This window comes from Phacochoerus africanus, chromosome 2, assembly GCF_016906955.1.
Source record: "Phacochoerus africanus isolate WHEZ1 chromosome 2, ROS_Pafr_v1, whole genome shotgun sequence".
NCBI lineage: Eukaryota > Metazoa > Chordata > Mammalia > Artiodactyla > Suidae > Phacochoerus > Phacochoerus africanus.
In genome coordinates, this window is record NC_062545.1 from 37,945,882 (window position 1) to 37,968,219 (window position 22,338).

A 22,338-nucleotide genomic window follows, 5' to 3' on the forward strand; every position below is an offset into this window, starting at 1 on the left:
AGGGCTCTGATCTCTCTCCCAAACCTCCACACTTCCGCAAGTCAGTTAAGAGTAATTTCTCCTCCATCTAGAAAAATGTATTTTTATTTCTTTTGTGACACATTTCCTTGTATACCTTGTATTATATATATTTATGAATATGTGTTATTTTCCCTGTTGGGCTCTTAACTTCCCGATAAAAGGGTCTAAATCTTTTCTATATTTGCACCTCATGTGGTACCTAGCACAGTAATTTCTACATCATAGTCAACTATAAATATGTGTAAAATAAATTAATGAAGGCATCAGCACTGTTTGATCTGAGGGTCACAGCATGTTTTTCTCTGCCTGTTTATTTGAACTGTGAATATTTTGGTCTTAGGTGTATGCTTATATTTAAAATTAAATATGGGGAGTTCCCATCGTGGCTCAGTGGTTAATGAATCCGACTAGGAACCATGAGGTTGAGGGTTCGATCCCTGGCCTCGCCCAGTGGGTTAAGGATCCGGCGTTGTTGTGAGATGTGGTGTAGGTTGCAGACACAGCTCGGAACCCATGTTGCTGTGGCTGTGGCGTAGGCTGGTGGCTACAGCTCCGATTAGACCCCTAGCCTGGGAACCTCCATATGCCACAGGAGTGGCCCTAGAAAAGGCAAAAAAAAAAGCAAAAAAACAAACAAAGTGAAATAAAATATGCAACACCAGAGATTCTTGGAGAAAATAAAGGAGGGTTTTTTTTCTTCTATATGTAGAAGAAATCATGGTCCTAGCTCTATATAGGCAATAGTACATGACCTAGATCCCTCTTTCAGCATAATTTCAGTCTATATCAGAAGGCAGCAAACTATAGCCCATGGGCTAAATCCAGCTAGCTGCCTGTTTTTATAAATAAAATTTTACTGAAACACAGCTCCTTCATTTATATCATGACTCTGGTTGTTTTCAAGCCATAATGGTGGACAGAGACCATACAGTGAGCAAAGCCTAAAATCTTTACCATCCGGTCTTTGAATAAAAAATTTTTTTTGCCGACCTCTGATCTATATCTTGCTGGTAGCTAGGTAGCCAGATGAGACTGTAGCCATGGCTTCTTTGTGGTGGCAGCATCCAGTGTCCTGCTCTGCACAGCAGTGATTAATAGTGTTGTGGAAACTCGAGGAGAAAAAGGGGGGGTTCATTTGCATGCTGTGAGATCACTGCAGACCCACCTCACTGTGTCAGAGGGGGCAAATACAATGGAAAGCATTAGGTTACTGATCCTGGATTCTCATCTCCTCCAAATACTCCCCTGCCCCCCAGTTAATGTATTTGTCTGGAGTTTGTAAGACTTCACGTTACTGATTTGGTGATTGTTAGATGGCCTACTTTCTGGAAATACAATGTGTTGGTCTTTCCCCATGTTCTTTGGGAATTTTATTGTTTACAAACTTCTGCAGAGTAGTTCTTCCACCCAACAAGGTGTCTATGCTCCAAGGGCATGCTGACCTCCCAAATGCTCTGAGAAGGTGACAGCTCCAAATCTGGAATTTTAGTAGTTCTCTTATTCCCAACTCATTTTTTAAAAGACAAGCTTTGGATTCTCCTATCCAGTCACCTGGCTATCACCACCACCTGGCTGATGCTTTGTCAGAAGTGCCATGTCTGGGCCTGGGATGGCTCCTTGCATTCCTTGGCCTGATGGTCTAGACTGCCACAATTGGAGCATCTGTCTCCCCTTCATCTTCCTTCTGCATGTTCTTCCCTTTGGCCACTTTGCAATCCCAACACAGAATACACATCAGGGCCGGTGACACTAAGAGATTCCAGTCCTTAAGGGGACTTCTCAAAGGTGACCTCCACTGCCTCATCCTCCTTCAGTCTCTAGAAGCGCTCCGTGTGCAGTTTACTCTGGGGCACAAAGTGCAGTGGGACCTTGGTGCAGGCAGTCAACCCTAATAGCAAGCCACTCACTGGCGCTGACACGCAGCTGCAGCTGCGGTTCTGTCACCCAGCCCGTGAGTCCTCCCTAGCCTTGGTGCTGCCACCTGGGAACTGCTGGCCAGACACTGAGCCCATGGTCATTGATTGAGCCTCTGATCAGGAGGTTTCTGCTTCCTGAGAAGTCTGGAAGCAAAAGGGTGGTGGGAGAAGAGGCTGCTGCAGTGTCCCCAGCACTTCAGGCGATGGTTAGGACACTAGCACTTGCAGGTTGTGACGTGGATAGAGCAAGAGCGTCAGGAAGATGTTTAGAGAAGTGTATAAGCATGTAGAAGAGTTTGCTTACAGTAGACCTGCCACTTCCGAAGCCATGATGGGCAGGTTTAGGAGAATGGAGGGAAGATGGGATTTGAGACTGGGTTGGGTGATGGCCAGGACATCAAATATTTAGCATCTGGACCTGGACTAGTGGGTGGCCTTGGGCCAGAGGTGCTTAGGAAGAATCTTAGTAACAATTATTAGAGGCGATGTATCTGAAGTAATTGAAATGAGAATAAAATTGCACTTAGATGTGAAAAACACACTAATTTAATGTCCAGTCTTAATTGTACATCTACTAGCTCCTACCCAGATCTAATTGCAGTAGCACCAAGATCGAAGTTACTGCTTTTACTACTTGAAGAAGAACATACAATATAGCTTCTCAGAATCTCATCTATCAAGTGTGTTTCACATGAAAATGAATATATTTTCCCTAATACTTGAAATAGAGAATATTTCATTTTTAATTTTAAGCTTCCTTTGGTCCCAATCCTCTAGGACTAGTTAGTTAACAAATTTTTGGATCAAGGCCTCTGACACAATTCAGCTAGAACCAGGATAGGGGTTTCTGATTTTTCAACTGATTTGGAAGTAAGACAATACAATATAAAAAATAAAAAACCTTTGCAAGTTATCTGTTCCCCCCCACAGGCTTATAGAAAAGATAACAAGATGATATAGAAGGAAAAAATGAAAGCAAAGGGAATTTTTCATTTTCTGCATTTGACTGCTTTGTTCTTTCTACAACTTAATGATACCAGATTATAAGCAGTTTGTAAGCTTTTTCATAATATGAGGGCTTATCATCATCAAGGGTATTTTATTTTTCCTCAGACCATTCACACTTATCCGCTTAGTGAAATCTCAGTAACATGCAAAAGACATAAATCACTGACATTTAGACTATTTCTAGCCATATAATGGTTTTGATCAGCATGCATATCTATAGCACCCACTGCATATTTACCATGTGTTATTAATTCTTTATGTTCTCTAAGGCAGATATCTGTCTTAATATTTCTTTGTATCCCATCAGATTTATGGTACATAGTAAATCCTCAATATATGAGTTGATTTATGCAGCTGTGAAAGAGGATAGGTTCAAATTCACTGATAATCCCAGTTGGAAAACTTGAAGTCTTTACAAATGCACATGGATGAACATATATAGGTGAAATGTCTGGTGGATAATATGAGAATATAATATTCTAGCAAAAATTATTTCTGAAAAGTGGGCAATTTTTATGCAATGAGAAATTTACAAAAGAATAGTGATATATTTCAAGGCTTGTCTTTATAACATTTGCACTCTTAAGCATGTTCAAAAGTTAGACAAAAGATATATATTATAAACCTTTTTGGAATCAAACCTGGTGTTTCACTGAAATCTTTATTTCAATTTGCATACATAGATTCTCTCCAGAGACCCTGGCTATAGGTTTCCTTTTATTGATGAAGACTGAGATTGGAGTTCCCATCCTGGCTCAGTGCCAGCATAGTCTCCATGAGGATGTGGGTTCAATCCTTGGCCTCGTCCAGTAGGTTAAGGATCTGGCATTGCCGCAAGCTGCAGCATAGGTTGCAGATGCAGCTCAGATCTAGTGTTTGTGGTGGCTGTGGCATGAGCTTCAGCTGCAGCTCTCACTAGACCTCTAGCTGGGAACTTCCATATGCCTCAGGTGTGGCCCTAAAAAGAAAAGAAATTAAAAAAAAAAAAAAGACAGAGCAGTTGTTGCTTCCCTTGCTGACCACACCTGACACATGTACGGCATCTGTCAGGAACACTCTTCAGCTTCTGTGCCCCAATCCTAGAAAGTACCCACATGTGATTTTCTTTACTTTGCTTCTGGACGTAAATGTTTCTCTTCCTGATGTGTTATATCAAAGATCGGAGCTATTTTGAAACATAAGAAACAAATGAAAACCCATATGGCAGAGATTTTTTTTTAATAGATAGACTTATCAACATTTTGGGAGTGAAAAGAAGATGATATTCTGTCTTCACTGAAAACAAAGTAATGGTCAAATGCCTAAATTGCTGGAAAACGCACTAAGAATAGACAGAAGGAAGAGTTCCTCTGTAGGGAGTGTTGTTAGGTCCTTGGATGGGTGACATTGGAGGTATGCCACTTCAGAATAGATTTTTATTAATAGATCTTACTTTATAAAGATCTTACTTTATAAGATCTGAATTTTAGACAAATGTATATTTCTTATATTTTAGAAATAAACAAAACCAAAAGATCCCACCAAAATCTTCTTATTTAAGGCCTTGGTTCTTCCCAGAGTTAGTGATAATTGAAGGATGTGGAATAGGTTTCGCTGAAGACTATGAGTGCTGCTATGGAAAGATTGTTAAGGAATTTTGTTAGAGTGAAAATGCAAGGTGCCCTCATAGCATGTATAACTACGGCTGCCTTCAAAGAGGTAAGTTGGGCATTAAAAAACAGGAATGTGAGAGAGATCTTGTTGATTTTGAACCAAGTGCATATGTGGCCTATTCTGAAGTACATAAAAATAATAAAATTCAAAAAGATCTTTGTTACTAAACAACAACAACAACAAAACACCCTGAACCCATCCAATATTGACCAATAGGGAGGGAGGTAGATAATTCATGGTGCTCCATCTATGGAATAAACTCTGCATCTATTTAAAAAAAATGACATAGAAGGGCAGAGATAAGTAGAAAGTGAACAAAAACAAAGTGCCATTGTGCAGAGTTTCATTTCTGCACATTAAAGAAAAATCACTCATAGAGCATTATGTACATATGCTATCTATGTGCCAGGGTTCTTTTCTGGAAGGAAGTACATGGAAGGATGAAGAGGGGTTACCCATAGGAGAGGCTAGAGGGTGAATGTATGGGGAGGATGATTTTATTTGTTATTTTATAAATTTCTGAGTATTTTTGATATGTGTGTGTTATTTTTATTTAATGAACAATTAAAAGTTAATTTATGTTATGCCTCTGTGAAAAATGTTCGGTGTCACATTCCATAGTTTCCTAAACTGATATGACATCAAGTAGATAAGTTATAGAATAAAAAAGACTCCTGCAAAAATTTCACAGAGGTAGATAACAGCTAATCTATTCTAGACACTCTCTTTTTCTTTTCTTTTTTTCTACCCCCAGTTTGTAGAAGTAATTTATTAAAAATGATGGGATTTTCTGAATTATTAGCAACACTATGATGTAGTGGAAATAGTGGTAGCCTAAGAGTCTCACTGTGACTTCCCCTTGGGCCCCTTCAGCCTAAGATCCAGCAATCTTCTGTGTTCAAAGAAAGAGGTGACTGGTCCATCTTTAAGATGCTGTCCCACTTTTGAATTCTAGTATTCTAAGTCTTCTTGCTAGAAAGGGGAGGACTCAATGCTGATTTAAATAGTTCTGTGATTTAATGATTTTTATATCTTGCGTGATATTATATATCAGCAATTAGGAATGCTGGCTCTTAACACCAGGGTGTGTGGGGTAGTACTTACGTAGAGATTTGGTTCTTAAGGTTGGTAGAATAATGACCCTCCAAAGACGGCCATGCTTTAATCCCTGAAACCTATGAGCATGTTACCTTACATAACAAAGGGACTGTGTAGTCCCTTTTGCAGGTGTGTTTAATACAAGGGTTTTGAGATGGGAAGATGATCCTGGACTATCATAATCATAGGGGTCTTTGTAAGAGGGAGGCAGGACAGTCAGTGTCAGAGTGGGAGAGGTGAAGACTAGTCAGAGGTCATAGAATCAGAGAGAGATTTGAAGGTGTTACACTTCTGACTTTGAAGACAGAAGAAAGAACCTCTGGCCAAGGAAGTCTCTAGAAGCTGGAAAAGGCAAAGAAACATTCTTCTCTTGAGTCTCCAGAAGGAACAAAATCCTGCTGGCACCCTAATTTTAGCCCCATGAAACCCATTTTGGACATCTAATCTCTATAAGGGTATCAGTATCCTACTAAGTTTCTGTTGTTTTAAATCACTAAGTTGTGGTAAGTTGTAGCAGCAATCGGAAACTAATACCAATGATTTATATCTAGAATTAAAATGTGAGGGTCGTATCAGTTGGTGTGTGTGTGTTTCCATCTCCTTTAATACAAATAGAAATTGTCGGCCAAAGCAAGATTGAAGAAAATTTTGGACCTCTCCCTAACAGTCAATAATACACATAAAATGCTGTTGAATTTATGGACAAAAATATAAGAAAAGACACAGCATAGGTAAGTTTTTTAAGAAACTTGCCTGGCTTTTAATTGTAAATGTGCACTATTTCAGAAAGAGAAATTGCCAAAACCTATTTGATAAGGGTAAGAATAAAGGAATACCATTCAGCTGGGCAGAAAACTGTAGGGTACTGTTTCAGTTGTGTCCTAGCCTTCTAACATAAATAGTCCTTTAGGAAGATGTGGCTTTTATTGTGGTATTAAATCCTGCCTGTAAGAATGAATGATTCTGGCAACAAATACTTAAGTCCTGGTTTACTGTCCATCCACATTCCTTTTTACTCTAGCTCAGCACTTCTGTGAGTTTCCATTTTAAATGTCAAGCACAACCCAAGTGGGACTTATGGAGAAGGGAATTTATAAACATAATATATTACGAGTGTCTTGTTTCCCCTCAGAATTGACCACGTTTACCAAAATTTACTGGTTTTTTTCTCACTGTTTTTTTTTTTTTGGTTTGTTTTCTCCCTATATAAACAGTGAAAAAATGTTGATGAGAGAGGTTCTATGATAATGATAGGTCTACTTTTAAGTCCTAGTGACCCTTAGGGAAGGCTAATTCCAGAGTTTTCCCTGAAGTCCACTCTCTGCCTAAAGGCCTGCATTGCCAAGAAGTCCTGTTTCATTTCATGTCTCAGTGAAATGCATTTGGGGAGGAGGGGTGAGTAGAAGGATGTGAATTCCCTGAATAGTATAGTACTGTCAACAACTTAAAAACCAATGGAATACAGTAGAAGCCCCAAAATAGGGGGTTCCCACTGTGGCGCAGCGGCAACTAATCCGACTAATATCCATGAGGATGTGGGTTGGATCCCTGGCCTCACTCAGTGGGTTGGGGATCCAGTGCTTCTGTGAGCTGTGGTGTAGGTCACAGACACGGCTTGGATCCTGCATTGCTGTAGCTGTGGTGTAGGCTGGCAGCTTTAGCTCCGATTTGACCCCTAGCCTGGGAGTTTCCACATGCCTTGCCTGAGGCCCTAAAAAGAAAAGAAAAGAAAAAAAAAAAAAAAGGAAGCCCCCAAATAAACCCTTGCACCTATGGTCAATTAATCTACATCAAAGGAGGCAAGACTATACAATGGAGAAAAGATAGTCTCTTTAATAAGTGGTGATGGGAAAACAGGACAGCTACATGTAAAAGAATGAAATTAGGTCACTCTAACACCACACACAAAAATATATTCAGTGGATTAAAGACCTAAATGTCAGCCCCCCACCTCAATGCCATAGAACTCTTAGAAGAAAACCTAGGCAGAACACTCTGACATAAATTGTAGCAATGTTTTTGGATACACCTCCTAGTGTAATGAAAATAGAAGAAAAAGTAAACAAATGGGACCTAATTAAACTTAAAAGCCTTTTCACAGCAAAGGAAACCATAAACAAAAGGAAAAGACAACCCACAGAATGGGAGAAAATATTTGGAAATGATGTGGCCAACAAAGGATTAATCTCCAAAATATACAAACAGTCCATGCAGCTCAATATCAAAAAAACCAAACAACCCAATCCCAAAATGGTCAGAAGATCTAAATAGACATTTTCTAAAGAAGACATACAGATGGTCAAAAAGCACATGAAAAGATGCTCAACATCGCCAAGTATTAGAGAAATGCACATCAATGAGGAATCACCTCACAGTGGTTAGAATGGCCATCATTGGAGTTCCTGTCATGGCTCAATGGAAAGAAATCTGAATCTGACTAGTATCCATGAGGACACAGGTTTGATCCCTGGCCTCACTCAGTGGGTTCAGGATCCGGTGTTGCCATGAGCTGTGGTGTAGGCCAGCATCTACAGTTCTGATTCAGCCCTTAGCCTGGGAACCTCCATATGCCTCGGGTGGCCATTGTTAAAATCTACAAACAATAAATGATGGAAAGGGATCCCTTACACTGTTGATGGGAATGTAAACTGGTACAGTCATTATGCAGAAAACTATGGAGATTCCTTAAAAAACTAAAAATAGAGCTACCAGAGTTCCCGTCTGGCTCAGTGGAAATGAATCCCACTAGGAACCATGAGATTGTGGGTTCAACCCCTGGCCTTGCTCAGTGGATTGGAGGTCTGGTGTTGCTGTCAGCTGTGATGTAGGTTGCAGATGCAGCTTATATCTGGCATTGCTGTGGCTGTGCGTGGGCTGGTGGCTGCAGCTCTGATTGGACCCCTAGCCTGGGAGCCTCCATGTGCCACAGGTGTGGCCCTAAAAAGACAAAAAAACAAAAACAAAACAAACAAACAAACAGAAAAATAAAAATAGAGCTACCATATGATCTAGCAATCCACTCCTGGGCATATATCTGGAGAAAAGTCACAATTTGAAAAGATGTATGCACCCAGTGTTCCTAGCAGCATTATCTACAATAGCCAAGACATGGAAGCAACCTAAATGTCCATCGACAGAGGAGTGGATAAAGAAGATGTGGTGCATATATATATATAGGAGTATTAGCCATAAAAATAATGAGATAATTCCATTTACAGCAATGTGGATGGACGTTGATAATAGAGAATATCTTATTAAGTAAGTCAGACAAAGATAGCATATGATATCCCTTATACGTGGAATCTAATAAAAATTATACACATGAACTTATTTACAGAACAGAAACAGACACATAGACTTATAAAGTGAACTTGTGGTTACCAAGGAATGGTCGAGGGGAGGGATGAACTGGGAGTTTGGGATTGGCAAAAGCACATTACTATGTGTGGAGCGGATGGTCAACAGGGACCTACTGTATAACACACGGAGCCTACTCAGTGTTCTGTGTGACCTGTATGCGAGAAGAATCTGAAAACGAATAGATACATGTATAGCTGAATCACTTTGCTGTACACCTGAAACTGGTACAACATTGTAAATCTACTCTAAAAAGAAAAAGAGAAGAAACAGAGTTCCTGCTGTTCATGATTCACTAGGTCTGTGGGGTGGGCTCTGAATGTGCCCTCCTAACAAACTCCCAGGTCAGCTGATTCTGCTGATCCAGGGTCTGCAAACATGTTGAAACCACTGCTATAGTGTGTACACACTTCACTAGTATAAATCACATTGTTCCTCAAACCATTTAGGGCTTTTCCATAAAGGAAAAGCTAAAGTCCTTCAGAAGCTTTCCAGGGCCCAGGTTCCCTGGGAATTACGTCCCTTGCTTTGTTCCCGATCCCTTCCCCATTGTCGAGAAACTCTGGCTGCACAGCTGTTTCTGGTGCAAACCAGGCACCGTTCCACCTGAGGACGTTTGCACAAACAGATCCCCCCTAAACAGGTACAGGGCTCAGTCCTTTGCCTCCTTCAGTCTTTGGGTAATCCTACCTTTTAACCTGAGTTTAAGTGGCTCACCACCCTCCCACTCCCCACCAAACTACTGGGATGTTGATTTCTGCAGCACTGTCTCCACCTGACCAGCAAGACATACATCATTGCTTATTATCTAACTTCTTCCCACTAAAACTTAAATTCCACAAACACAGAGATTTGTGTTTATTGAATTTACTGATGCTCACAGTAGTGAAATCATCTTCCAGGATGTACAAGGTGCTCAACAAATGCATGGAACATTTGTTTACAGGAAGAAGATGCCCTGATCTGATCTTGTTTATGTTGTGGACACAGGTGATAAGTCCCCTGGCAAACAGGGCATAAAAAATCATTTGCAGAAAATGTCTCCTTTGAAAATGGGTAAGGCCAAGTCACCCATGTGTGTGTATGGGTGTGTACGTGTGTGTGAGTGAGTGAGTAGGATGACTATAAAAATGCTATTGTGAATAACTGACCTTTCCACAGCTGTCAGTCCTTTGTTATTTTTGTGGTTGTTAATCAATACTAAGGCAGTAGAGACAGGTGGAAGGTGTGTCCCTTCTCCACAACCCTGTAATCAGAGTGTATCACAAGCAAGATGAGGCTTGGGGCCCATTCTGATACACATACAAGCATTCATTAGTAATCAAGCACCCGGCAGTCACATGCTCTATTTGTAGAAGTTCAGAAAGTTCCCTACACTTTGTCCCCAAGCAGGGTGAACATTTCACTCTGGGTCAAATGCACTGATATCCACAAGGTAAAACCAGTCAAAGCTTGAGAAATCCATGAAGGCAAAGAGTCTGAGAAAGAATCCAGCCCCACAGGTTGCTCTCAATACAGGGCCCAAGGAAGGTGATGGGCTAATGGGCTGCTTAGTCCCTAGACACTTGTCCACCCAAGGGTAGTGGCATCTGTGCAGTTTTCAAGGCAGCCACATGGCTTGGCCATTGCTCACTGTGCTGAAGAGAATTCCATCTAATGTCCCTTAGAAGCAGAGGAAGGTATTGAAAGTACTTGGTAGTCTTCTCCAGATACAGAATCTCATTCAAGTTACTTCAAAGTTAACTAAGGGCCCCTCAGATAGAGACTAAAGGTATTAAAATACCTTAAACTGTTTATGCTGAAATATTTTAAACTACACAGATAATATAAGTGCCTATATATATGCCCATATAAAGTTTTAAAATGTGTTCGCTAGAATCATCAAGACATATCAATTAAAGTAAGACTTTACAAGTCAAAGAGTTTGAAGATGCTTTGCTTTAACATCAAAGCTGACAATGAAACAAAGCCCATTTAATTCACCACACTTCTTGGATTTCCCAGTCCTAAGCACAAAAGAAATAAAGAAACCTATAATCATTGCAGAGTTAAAATTCCAAATTCCTAACTCTAACTATTTACATTCTCTTTGTAGGATCTTCATCTTTGGAAATACCAATCATCTTTCACATGGATGGAACCCTAACACGAAAAACCTGACACTTAACTCCTCAAATAGGGGATAATCAAACTTCTGTAAGAATCACCCTGGACACAACTGGTGAGTATGTTCATAACTAATGCACAGACATACACACTTAGCAGACCTCACAAAACTCTGCCTTTCTATCAAACATTAAAACAACTTGAATTGAGAGGAACAGGGAAGGCTTCCTGTCTTTAAACAAGCAGAGTTGAAAAGTGTCTAAGGTAGTTTGTCAATCTAAGTGGTTTAGAAAAACTCAGAAACATTTAATTAAAACAGCATGTTTCCTTACAGTTCTCAAACGAACCCCTGCCAATTGTTGGAGGCCAGTCTACGTGCCCCTGCATTGTGGAGTTCTGCTCTAAACCTGGAGGGTTGGGGGGGAAGTGGCCATATCTTCCTCTGCTTGGGTGACCAGCTTCTAGTTTGCCCAGAACTGAGGGTCTTCAGGGTGCAGAACTTTCAGTGCTAAAACTGAGGCATTCCCAGGCAGCAAGGCCAAATTTTTCACCCCAACTGGATCCTTGGCCTCTCTCCAGGAAGGATGCTTCCCACATGCCTCCCTCAAGGCCAGAAGGAGCTCCCCTGAGTGGTTCCTTGTTCAGAGTAAACTGCTGAACTTCAGACCACTTTTTCCAAACCTCTTTCCTCCACCCTGCTTAGCCACGCTCACCAACTAGGCTCCTGAAGACCCCAGTTGCCCCTCCTCAGCCCTGAAAACCCAACCCCCAACCCCACAGGCAGCTGATGGGGGCAGGGAAGGTGAGGGGCTGCAGGCACAGGTGGCTGGAGTTCCAGTTAACTGGGAGGGTGGGAAGAGAGCAGGCGCATAAAAAGGCGGGTTGCCCCGCCCCCCTGGTAGCTGTATTCCTGAAGGGGGGTGGTGGGTTACTGCATGTTGGTTTTCAAGTTGGCAACTTGGGCTTTCTAGGTTCAGCTCTTTCTCTCTTGAAGATGCTCCTACTTGCTTCTGGTTCTTTCTCGCTCCTACTAAAGCAAAAAGAATTCAGAACTAACAAAAGCCTGCCTTGGCCCGTTTCCACCGGTGCTATCCGCAGACTTCTCTTTGCACCAATAAATCTCTTATTTCTAAACTTCTTCCCCAAAAGAAAACTGGGAATAGCACAGCTTTAGTCCCGGGTTCTAAGGTGAAACTGTTGGTTTCTCCAGAAGTACAGGACAAGAAAGAGCTGGCTGAGCCCCTAATGACCCAACCTCAAGGGAGAGTAGAGCAGGGTTTCTAAAATTTCCTCCTCTCACTCCCCCACATCACTGTGAAAACCTGTGTTCTCCTGCAAAGTTTGTAGGTTGGAAGATGGGGAACTTTGAGGGACTGGGGTTATTATTGCCTGCCTTCTGTGAGAATCAGAGCAGCCTAACCTTAGTAGGACCATAAAGAGAAGGAAAGCTGGAGGTGGGGGGGAGTGGGATGGGAGGTGTGTGAAATAAAATGAACCTAAGATCCTGTGCTGACCTGTAGGCCTTTCAGCATCTAGGTTACTCCCCTTTTCTGAGCGACAGGGAAGTGGCTGCTGTTCCAGGGCCCTAAGCACCAGGCGCTGTCTTCTAGGTGCCACTTTATCTGTTCCTCTTGGGGTTGTGGCAGGTTGGCTAAGTGGCTCCTCAGACCTGAACTGCTAATCGGGGATACTCAGCCCAGTCTCCCCTCTGACCCAGCCACACAGCATCAGTAAGAAGGTACTTGATGGAACTAAGATAAGGATCTTGCTGCAGCTCTCTCCAAAGTTTAGGATGCCGTTCCTTCTGGGCAGTGGGTGACTAAAACTAGTCCCTTTATATGCCTTTGATGTATGTTGTCTTAGTATTGGCTTCTGCTGTGTATTGGTCACATAGATGATCTATTTTCATAGTCTCTTCTCTTACGGTTTATTGTGGGCTGGTGTGGTTCCCTGTGCTATCCCGGTGGGATCTTGTTTACCCATTCTGTGTATAGTGGTTTGTATCTACTGGTCACGAACGCCTAACCCCTCCCCACCTCGGCAATCACAATCTGTTCTCTACTAGACCCTACTAATTAGATCAATTGAATATTCATGGGATGAAGGAGATGAGAAGTGGCGAGAGGTGCTTATCAGCATAGCTGACCCCTAGAAGGCCCTTGGGACCATGTCTCTCTAACGTAATGAAGCAGGGCTATGCTGTCTCCTATCACAGAAATGCTCTCTGGGTACCAGACTGTCAGCAAGGACATGAGCCAGAGAACTTGGGTATTTGTGCAGGTTGAAACAGCACTCTAAGAGCTTGTTACAAACTAAAACTGAACCCAGATCGCTTTTTCCCCTTAACCTGGCAAGGATTTAATACCCCTTATCAATAGCACCACTCTAAGACTCAGCTTGTTAATGAAGTGAACCCAGGTCATTCTTCCCTTAACCTGGAAAGGCTTTTAACACCCTTTATCAATCACAACAGTTCTCTGGTCAGGATTCATGTTTCAAAAAGGAAATGACCTTAATCCCAGTTGCAGTGTTTCATGGCGACACACGTGTACCCTTGTGTCTTGTCTGTTCGGTCTTTCTCGAAAAAGCAACATAACTAGGAACTGGTGTAGAACCAATTTAGACCCAGTTCTACTCTTGTCAGCAGGTTTCTATTCCTTCTGTTCTTATGCTGGAACCACGTGAATTCATTTGTAACCTCACTCCTTCCTATCCTTGTAAACTTAGGCTTTCTCTGCTGCTGCAATGCCAAAAGTTTTGGCAATATACTACCACTAATCTCAACAATCCTTTAGAATTTTAGTGGGAGGGATTGAGAAACGACCTTTGTTATTGTTGAAACTTTTGTTCTTAAAGTTGTATTACTAGATTGAATTACAGCCGTGCCATGTTGCCCATGCACGGAGAGGGATTTCAATTATCCAAACAATCTTTGGGAAGGGTGATTAAAAAAAACCTGACTAATCATACATATAACCAGTATTTGATCCAATTCATTGGGAGATCTAAAAGTACTCAAATCTGTTTCAGTATCCAGGATATCTAACTCTTAAAACTCTCTTGAAACAGTTACTCTTTACTAAGGAAGAAAAAAATCCCAGGAATAATCTTAGTACGATGCATCCATCTTAATTCTATTCCAAACAAAATGGTGCTAAGTGGGGATAGAAGCAGAAATTCTTTACCCTTGGCTTCTGACAGTAGGGCTAGCTTTATGGGTTATGGGGTGGGTATCACATTCTATCCCCCATACTCCAGAGTCTGGTGGTTGGTTTAATGCTCTACTATCCGCTTCATGAAATGCTTAATATTTCCTAGCACATGGTGAGCAGAAGAGGTACCCTGGGGGGACAGCCCCTGTGAAAGTTTTTGATCAAGCCTCAGTGCCTGAGGGTTCGGCCTCGGGCCCCTGGGCACAGTGCACAGCATGCCGAGCAATTGGCCCGGCCAGCCTCAGGACTGGCTGAGCAGGTGACCAGGAAGGGACCTGGGTCCAGATTGGCAGTGGTGACAGTGGTAGTGGCAGAAATGACTGCTATGCCTCCGGGGAATATAGAGGCCCCAGGCAGCCCTGGGAACTGTGAGAGGCCGACTTGTCTGTCAATTCCCCAAGAGGGCCCATCCCTGCTCTGCCACTTTTGCACAAACACTAACTATATAGTTTAGCGCTGGACTAGGAACTGCTGGTACTCAGGCAGTAAACTTTGTTGTAAACCATAGATAAAAGCATACACGTGAATATTGCAATGAAGCATATCAGCTCTTAGAAGTATTCAGAGTTTTGTGGCTTTGAAAACTGCAACCTTATAAAACATATGCAGGCTTACACAGAAATTAGTTTGTAGCTAGCAGTGGACAGAAAAGAGCTCTATTTTCCTGTGAACTTCAAATGAACAAATTACTAACTAGGAAGGTGACTGACTTTAAAATTCCTTGTAATTGGAGATACAACAGTAAGACATACAAATAGGTGTTCTCAATTACAGAAAATCATGAAGCCGTGTTCAGCTTCTCGAACAACCTCTACAAGTTACAGGAAATATCAGAAAATACTGAAATACCACTATAATTTTTAAAAAGGTCAGATTACACAACTGACTTAAGGAGAATAAATCTTGTCCTCCAAGCCATTAGCTCAAATAACTAAAGCATATTTCAGTTTTCATCAGAAACACTTTCAGTATTGTCACCTTTTTTAAAAAAATTCTTCACAGCTCCAGAAATAGCTACATCAGCAGAAAGTCTCAATTAAAAATCAAACAATTGTATGCATTTGCCAAGATGATCCTTTATATTGATTGCAAATGAACTGGCTAAAAGCATACATGTTGATGACTTAAACACAGCTGTAGAAAAGTGAGTTAAATCTTATGCTCAATCAACATATCCCATTTAATACTTTAAAGTTATGAGACTACATGTATTAAATTATAAACCATTAATAAGGGTAACAGTTATTACTTAAGACATAAAAGTATTTTCAGGAAAACCCTCTATTTTAGTACCTCTAGCGGCACTTTTTCCTACTCTCTAAACAAGGGGTCCCACATTTTCATTTTGCGCTGGGGCCCACAAACTGTCCACCTCAATAGAAAGATGTAGCGTTGATGCTCTTCTGCAGACATCTTCTCCTTAAGTTCTTCACACAACGTGAACTGATAGGGTGATTTTGCTCATGAGAAAGAAACGTTTTCATGTTTAAAAGAGCACTTGCCTTTCAACTCTTGAAACAGCACACTTGAATATGCTTTGTCCCTGAATTATTAGCCTCAGCCCTCTGGCTCTTTCCTACCTACTTGCTTTTGGAGATGGCTAGTTCCATGGTGTGTGGAACACAAGGTGGTTGTATCCTTGCCAATAAGAGGGTTTTTCATAGTTTTAATTCAATTTAATATTTCCCCATTGACTTACCATTCATAACTCCGTGTCCATTTGTTTGACTATCCTGAGCGTCTTGGTCAGTCTGACAGTGACAAGAGGCTCAGGTGTTCTGGTGGCCTCCAGTGTGAGGCTTGCAAGATTTATGTCTAGACAGCTGTGTGCAGAAACACTTCTGCACATGGAGATCAACATATCCCCAAAGGATATAGCAAGTAAAACTAGAAGAATAATGAAGAAAAATGACAGGCGCACAGAAGGGGAACAAATAGGGTATGCCTCTGGTAAATAACTCCCTGAAGGACTCTTAGAATAAGACTTACTGATTAATTGAATCAATCCATCATCCTTGGGTGACAGCATCAATTTGCAATCTTTTGGGGGAATTGTTTTATTTCATTGCTGTTGCAGCTTAAATTCATATGAGGGTAGAAGGAGAGGTTAAAAATACACCCATTTTATTATTAAGGTACCACAATTCTATGCTCTCACGGTAGAAAAGGCTTACATCGATTTTTAATAGTGGATTAAACTGTGTCAGAACAACATGTGGCTTATACAAGGATTTTTCCTCTGAATCTTCTACAGAAATCAACTTTCAATACCCATCAAAATTTTAAGCTCACTTGTTCTTAAACTCCGTGATCTTTAAGGATTTTTGGAAAACAATCTCTAATTCTAGAGAATATAAAAAGACCCGTCTTTATCCCTTCTAGGAGGAACTCGCCTACATTTTCTTTGAGGTCACCAGCAGTCATAGCTCATGAAACTTGTGTGCGAGTCTCAGTGGTTAATGAGACCCTTGAATATATCCTCTGGTTCAAACTTTTTCGAATTAAAAAGGCATAGAGTATATGTCTTGGAGATTTTGCTCTCATAGCTATTAAAAGTGAATGTTTTCAAGAGATGAACAGTTTTAAGTTGGACATAATATATCAATCATAGATTCCCCCCACTCCCCGCCTTGGGAATGGGGGGAAGGTAGATGTAATACAATGAAAAGAGGATTGAACATGGATCCAAAGCAGAGATTCGCATGTGATGAGAATAATTTGGGCTTCATTTTTATAGCATAAGGATCTTGCTATCAAAGCTTCCTGAGTATAAGCATGGAGTGGCATAATGTTACATAAGACTGATAATGTCTGAAGGAAGATTATCTTGATCATGTACTCGGGATGGAACAGTTTGAGTAATCTTAACCTAATACTAATCTAAAAAATAGAAAAACTTCTAACCCTGAAAATGAACATAATTGACGATAAGAATATATCAAATACATGTTGATATATAGGTATATATTCTAATATAACAGTAACATGTAAATGAAAAGTGTTGCTTGCCATTACCAGTAAACAAAGGATGCTGAGGCCATTAAGCCAGTAGCCAGTGGCTCCTGACTGCATCCTGAAGGGATTCGGGATGGAGAAAAGCAGGATACTGGCCCTAGAAAAAGTGCCTATCAAAAGAATGACTTCAGTGAGCCCAGCCTCTCGGACCTTTTCATACACTGAAAAGCACTGAACTTAATGTCTGATCTGAACAGCAATCTTTTGATATTCTGACTACCTAGTTCTTGTTGCAAAACTCTTCTGGCTCCTCCCCTCACTCTTCGGAGCAGTCCTTTTAGCCCTGAGAGGCTTTCTTCCAGGCTTAGGTCCTCAGAAAATCCACTGAATAAATCCTAATTCTCAACTTTAGGTTGTGAATTTTCTTCAGCTGACACGGTATATTTAACATTGAAACTATACTGAAGTCAATACACAATTCAGAGGCATTTTCTGATCTTATATTCTTCCTTATCAGTGTTCACTTGACTTACACAGTCCAGAGTCACTTGACAAATCCACTTGTCCAGGATGCGGCTCACTCTATTCTGACCAGAGTACCCATACTAGAATTTGTTGCAGAATGGCAAGGCATTTACTCAACTTCACAGTTTATACCTGAAATGCAATCTCTTAACCTCTGTGGGCCTTAGTTTACTGTTTCTGTAATGAATGGGTTTGTTCTACAATACGATCAATCTAAAATGAGATTCTGAGTTCGAATTGACTACTTGTTATATTGGAATATTTTGGATAGTTGCTTCACTGTATCAGGGATGGTTTTTTAGTAGCTACCAGGTGAAGAGCTTGGTATCCCCTGTTATTTACCAAATGCATACCTTCTTTAATGGAGAGCTCCCGAGTAAGGAACTTGTGTAGGGTTGATCTACTCGCTTTTGCCTTTTTACGCAACTGAGACCTTGTGCGCATTTGCCCTCACAGTAGGACGCAACATCCTGACTATCATCCACACTTCCTTCAATAAACCTGAATCTGATACATCTCACACAGGGAACAAAATTGAAAAGTAGGCAAGGCTCTCGCCATGTGGCCCGGGAGTGAAATGCTGCAAGTTGACCTTCAACTTCTTGGAAGGCTGCCTTAAAGCCTTTCAATTTTGGAGTTTGGCTTCTGGGGGGCTAGCGTGCCCCCCAGGAGTAGGATTAAGAGGTAGAATGTAACCCCATCATCAGCCTGGAACAGCTTGAGCCCTCTCTCCCTTGAGCACGTACGGAAAATCTCAGTTAAACCTAAGGCCATTCTATTGCAAATGCCAGGGGGTGGTCTTTTCTACTTGCCTGTCATCAAAGACTATATCATCAAAGGGGCAATACGTGAGTATTTTAAATTGGTATACCAAAAAAAAAAACCCTAAGTTAACCAAAGGTTTTTAGTATAGTGCCCTTGGTCAGCTGTTAGCCGGATGCTAACTATCAATTTCAGATAGAGGAGGAAAAAGCAGTTCTCCCAATGACAGCAAGTCTATTCCAGGCAGTCTTGTAAAAGAACTGTGTCAGTAGATAATGAAAGTACCTGCTACCTATGACTGAGCTAAAGTGGTGCCAAGACCTGGCAATTCCTTTTTACTGCTAAGACATCCCTCTACGGCATAGAACATAAACACTGACTTTGTAAGTGAACTAGGGTTTCCCTGTCAATGACCTACTCAAATACACTCTGAGAAGGAACAAGGGCTTTCAGGGATGGCTCAGAAACTTGATTGTTTTTCCATTTATTTTTAAAATGCAAATTACACTAGTAAGTCAAAAAAATCACTCTGTTAAAAATACATTCAGAATTAACAAACGGAAAAAAAGGACACATCAGGATTGTAACTCTTGCCTTCTGAATATTAGGTTTATAACAAAAGCTCAGCCTAGAAAAATAGCATTCTTCACCGGATTTTGAGGAGGATACAGCTGTACAACTTCGATGTTTATTCCCAGATAGAATCACATGACTGTGCTCCCTGTCCACTGAATCCTTCTTAGTAGTCAACAACTGTTTTTGAAAATTTGGGTCGTGATGATAGTAAATAGATGGTAACTTGGCTGCAACTTAAAGCAGGAATATGAAGGTTTATTAATCCATATACATGTCTCATAAGGTGGAATTGCATCCCAGCAGGAATGTACAGTGAAACCTCATTTTGTAGTCACATTAATAGTCACATTAGTTTCCGGCATGTATAGTATTTATATTAAGAATCAAAGGACGATAACATTGGTAAAGTTTCTCATACACTTAACATGCATGTCACTAAAGTGAGGTTTCACTGACATGTTCTATACATGTATATATGGACAAACATAGACCACTGAGAATTCAAGCACATGTGCTGGAACCTTTTTTGTAGTTTATGTTCTAATAGTAACCTTTGTCCCTTTGTCATTTTCAAATTCATGTGTGTGTAGATCAGACATCCATGCAGACGCAGGAATGGGACTGATTAATGTAGATTTGGATGAGCTAATATCCAAAGTAGGTTAGCCCAGTAACAAACCTCATAGAAACCAAGAGGAAAAAGTTGCTTCATGCCAATCTCTAACTTTTCAAGTCAATTTCACTGCATTTAAGGATGGCGTATTATTACTTTTGGAAAAATACTGAACTTATTATCTCAGGTGGATCCCCAAAACTCATCTGAGTTCCTGACAAGCCTGAGCTAATTATGTTTCACTCATGAAAACCAAAGAATGCTTGAATATATAAAACAATTTTCTAGAATTCAGAATATTTCATAAACACATTGACCTACTATTAAGTTTCCAAAGGCATCTTGTTGCCAACTACGTTAACAGCACAGTTTTTCTGCCACAATAATACAGGAGGATTAAAATACACTCTAACACACAACAGATCCCCCAAATACCACAAAGATCTCAAATGTTTCACCAAGGTTAACTACTGCTCCCCCCGCCCACCCAGAAAATAATCTCGTACGCTGAAGTTAGGAAAAAAAGTTCATCTACATAGGGTCTTCCATTTGAATTAGATATAAAAGAGTAAACATAGCTAATACATATTCAGTTGGCCTCTGTTGATAGAAATCCACAGCTGTTTCTGTTAGTAAAAGACATTTGTAGATACTTAAAAAAGCACCTAGAGTGCAATAAATAAAACTGGTTAGAATTAAGCCATTTCTGATCTCTGCTTCCGGTAGATTAATGAGTTTAGTAGATTAATACATTTTATTTTGTCCCACTCAACCTCCTCTGAAGACTTTGAAGAATTATAAAGATGATGATTACAACTTGTTATTACTGGTCTCTTTTTGGCCACCATGGAGGCTCAATGGTAGAAGCACTTTGCTGACAGCTGGCAGTTTTCTTAGACAGTGGAGCTGCTGAGCTAGACAGTCTTGTTTCTTGACATGAGACACATAGACTCAAACCCATTCGGAATTAATAGCAGTGTGTTAGCCTAAAGGAAGTGACTCGGGGATGTATGCGCTGAGGTTCTCAAGCGCACAACTTAGGTGGGTTAAGGCAAGTATGTACGGTCTAGCCTTTAGGGCAAACAACCTGCCATTTCAGACTTCAGTTACTAGGTCGTCATGGCATGTTTTGTCTTTGCAATTACATTGCCTTCATAGCTGTGGCGCTATCAAGACACATGGTGCGCTAGAAAACGGGGCTCTCAAGCTAATGTGCCCTGGATGACTTTGCAGCTATGGGAGGCTGACTGGTTGAGCTGCAGAGGAGTTAGTGTCGGCCAGCAGAGAGCACCAACACGTCTCCTCAGGAACTTTCCAAAGGCCTGGGAGAAAGCAGCCTGCTTTCAGGAAATCCACCACAGGGCATGTCCTGCATGTTTATCTGTTTCAGTTAGAGGAGGCCAAGTATAATTGTGTGTGTGTCCCAGTGTATGTGAAGACTGTTTCTTTGTTAATATGTGTATATATATATATAAACTCAGTTGCTTCTTGCTCTTCAAAAAATGCAGGAGGCCACTGGGAAACAAGTTCTTTGAGGGGTCCAGGAGCTGATGTACTGAAGCCATTTGTATTACTTCGACCTGAGAGAGAGGGGGGGGGATAGAGAGATTTTTTAATCAAGGGGAAGAGCTCAGCACATTTTCTTACCTCTCCAAGCACAAGAGAAGCCCCACCCCCCGCCAAAAAGTCCAAAGCCCAAATTGTGCTTTAAATAGACAGTTCTCCTTTTTTTCCCTCAGTACAACCTTCTGGATAGAAAGGCCACTTAACGGTAACTTAAAATCCATTCTCTGGGGACGAATGACTACATATTGCTGTGCAATCAGGCTGCCAGAGGGAATGAGATATTTTCAAATGTGGTCTGATATTCTATGGGATGTTCTCACACTTCAGGGAGCCCAACAGACCTCCACCTGCTTTGGCACGTGGGTCAGTGGGTAGTCAAAGCAGCTGGTTTGTTAGAAAATTTACCCACGGACATGGGAATGTTTTTTGTGCAATTTCATAGCTGTTACTTGTTTCAAAGAGCTTTATCAAACTACATGACAAATGAGTGAAAACGTTTCTATTGTAGATAATCTGAAAAATTATACACGAAGAACATTCATCCAATTTAACTTACAAAAGACTGTCTAGTCATTGACGACAGAAGTGAAATATGGCTGTGAACGGAGGTCAGTTAGGGCAGTGTTTTCGAAGCTTTGTCCAGGCTCTGAGCCACAGAAGATTTGCTGGGTATAATGGAAACCCCATAGCTACAAGTGCCTTGCTTTTAAGCATTTGCTTTCCTTCTAAGGAACTACTTTGATTTCCAGTTGCTATATAATATCGGGTACTTAAACTGGCCCATGATGCTAAATTACTCTGAGACTTATTTGTGGCAGGTTGACAGGAGAGAAGGTCCACCCCAAAGAACAAAGACAAAGGAGATGCTCAGGTCTCTGCCCACCCCTCCACCCCAGCAGGGGATGATGTGTATGCATGAATAAACGTTTGGGTCCCATGGGGTTTTAATAGGCAGTGGCTTTCCAATGAT

The 22,338-nt window shown here is 41.0% G+C and overlaps 1 protein-coding gene across 1 annotated transcript in view; it reads left to right on the plus strand.

The window, feature by feature from the left end:
* The window catches only part of LOC125120625 (translation initiation factor IF-2-like), a 140,280-nt gene that overhangs the window by 80,310 nt on the left and 37,632 nt on the right, over positions 1 to 22,338 (plus strand). The window contains exon 3 of the mRNA XM_047769130.1: positions 11,149 to 11,274. Coding sequence (XP_047625086.1) covers positions 11,149 to 11,213 — 65 coding nt within the window. The 3' untranslated portion in view covers positions 11,214 to 11,274. The remainder of the gene's footprint in view (positions 1 to 11,148; positions 11,275 to 22,338) is intronic.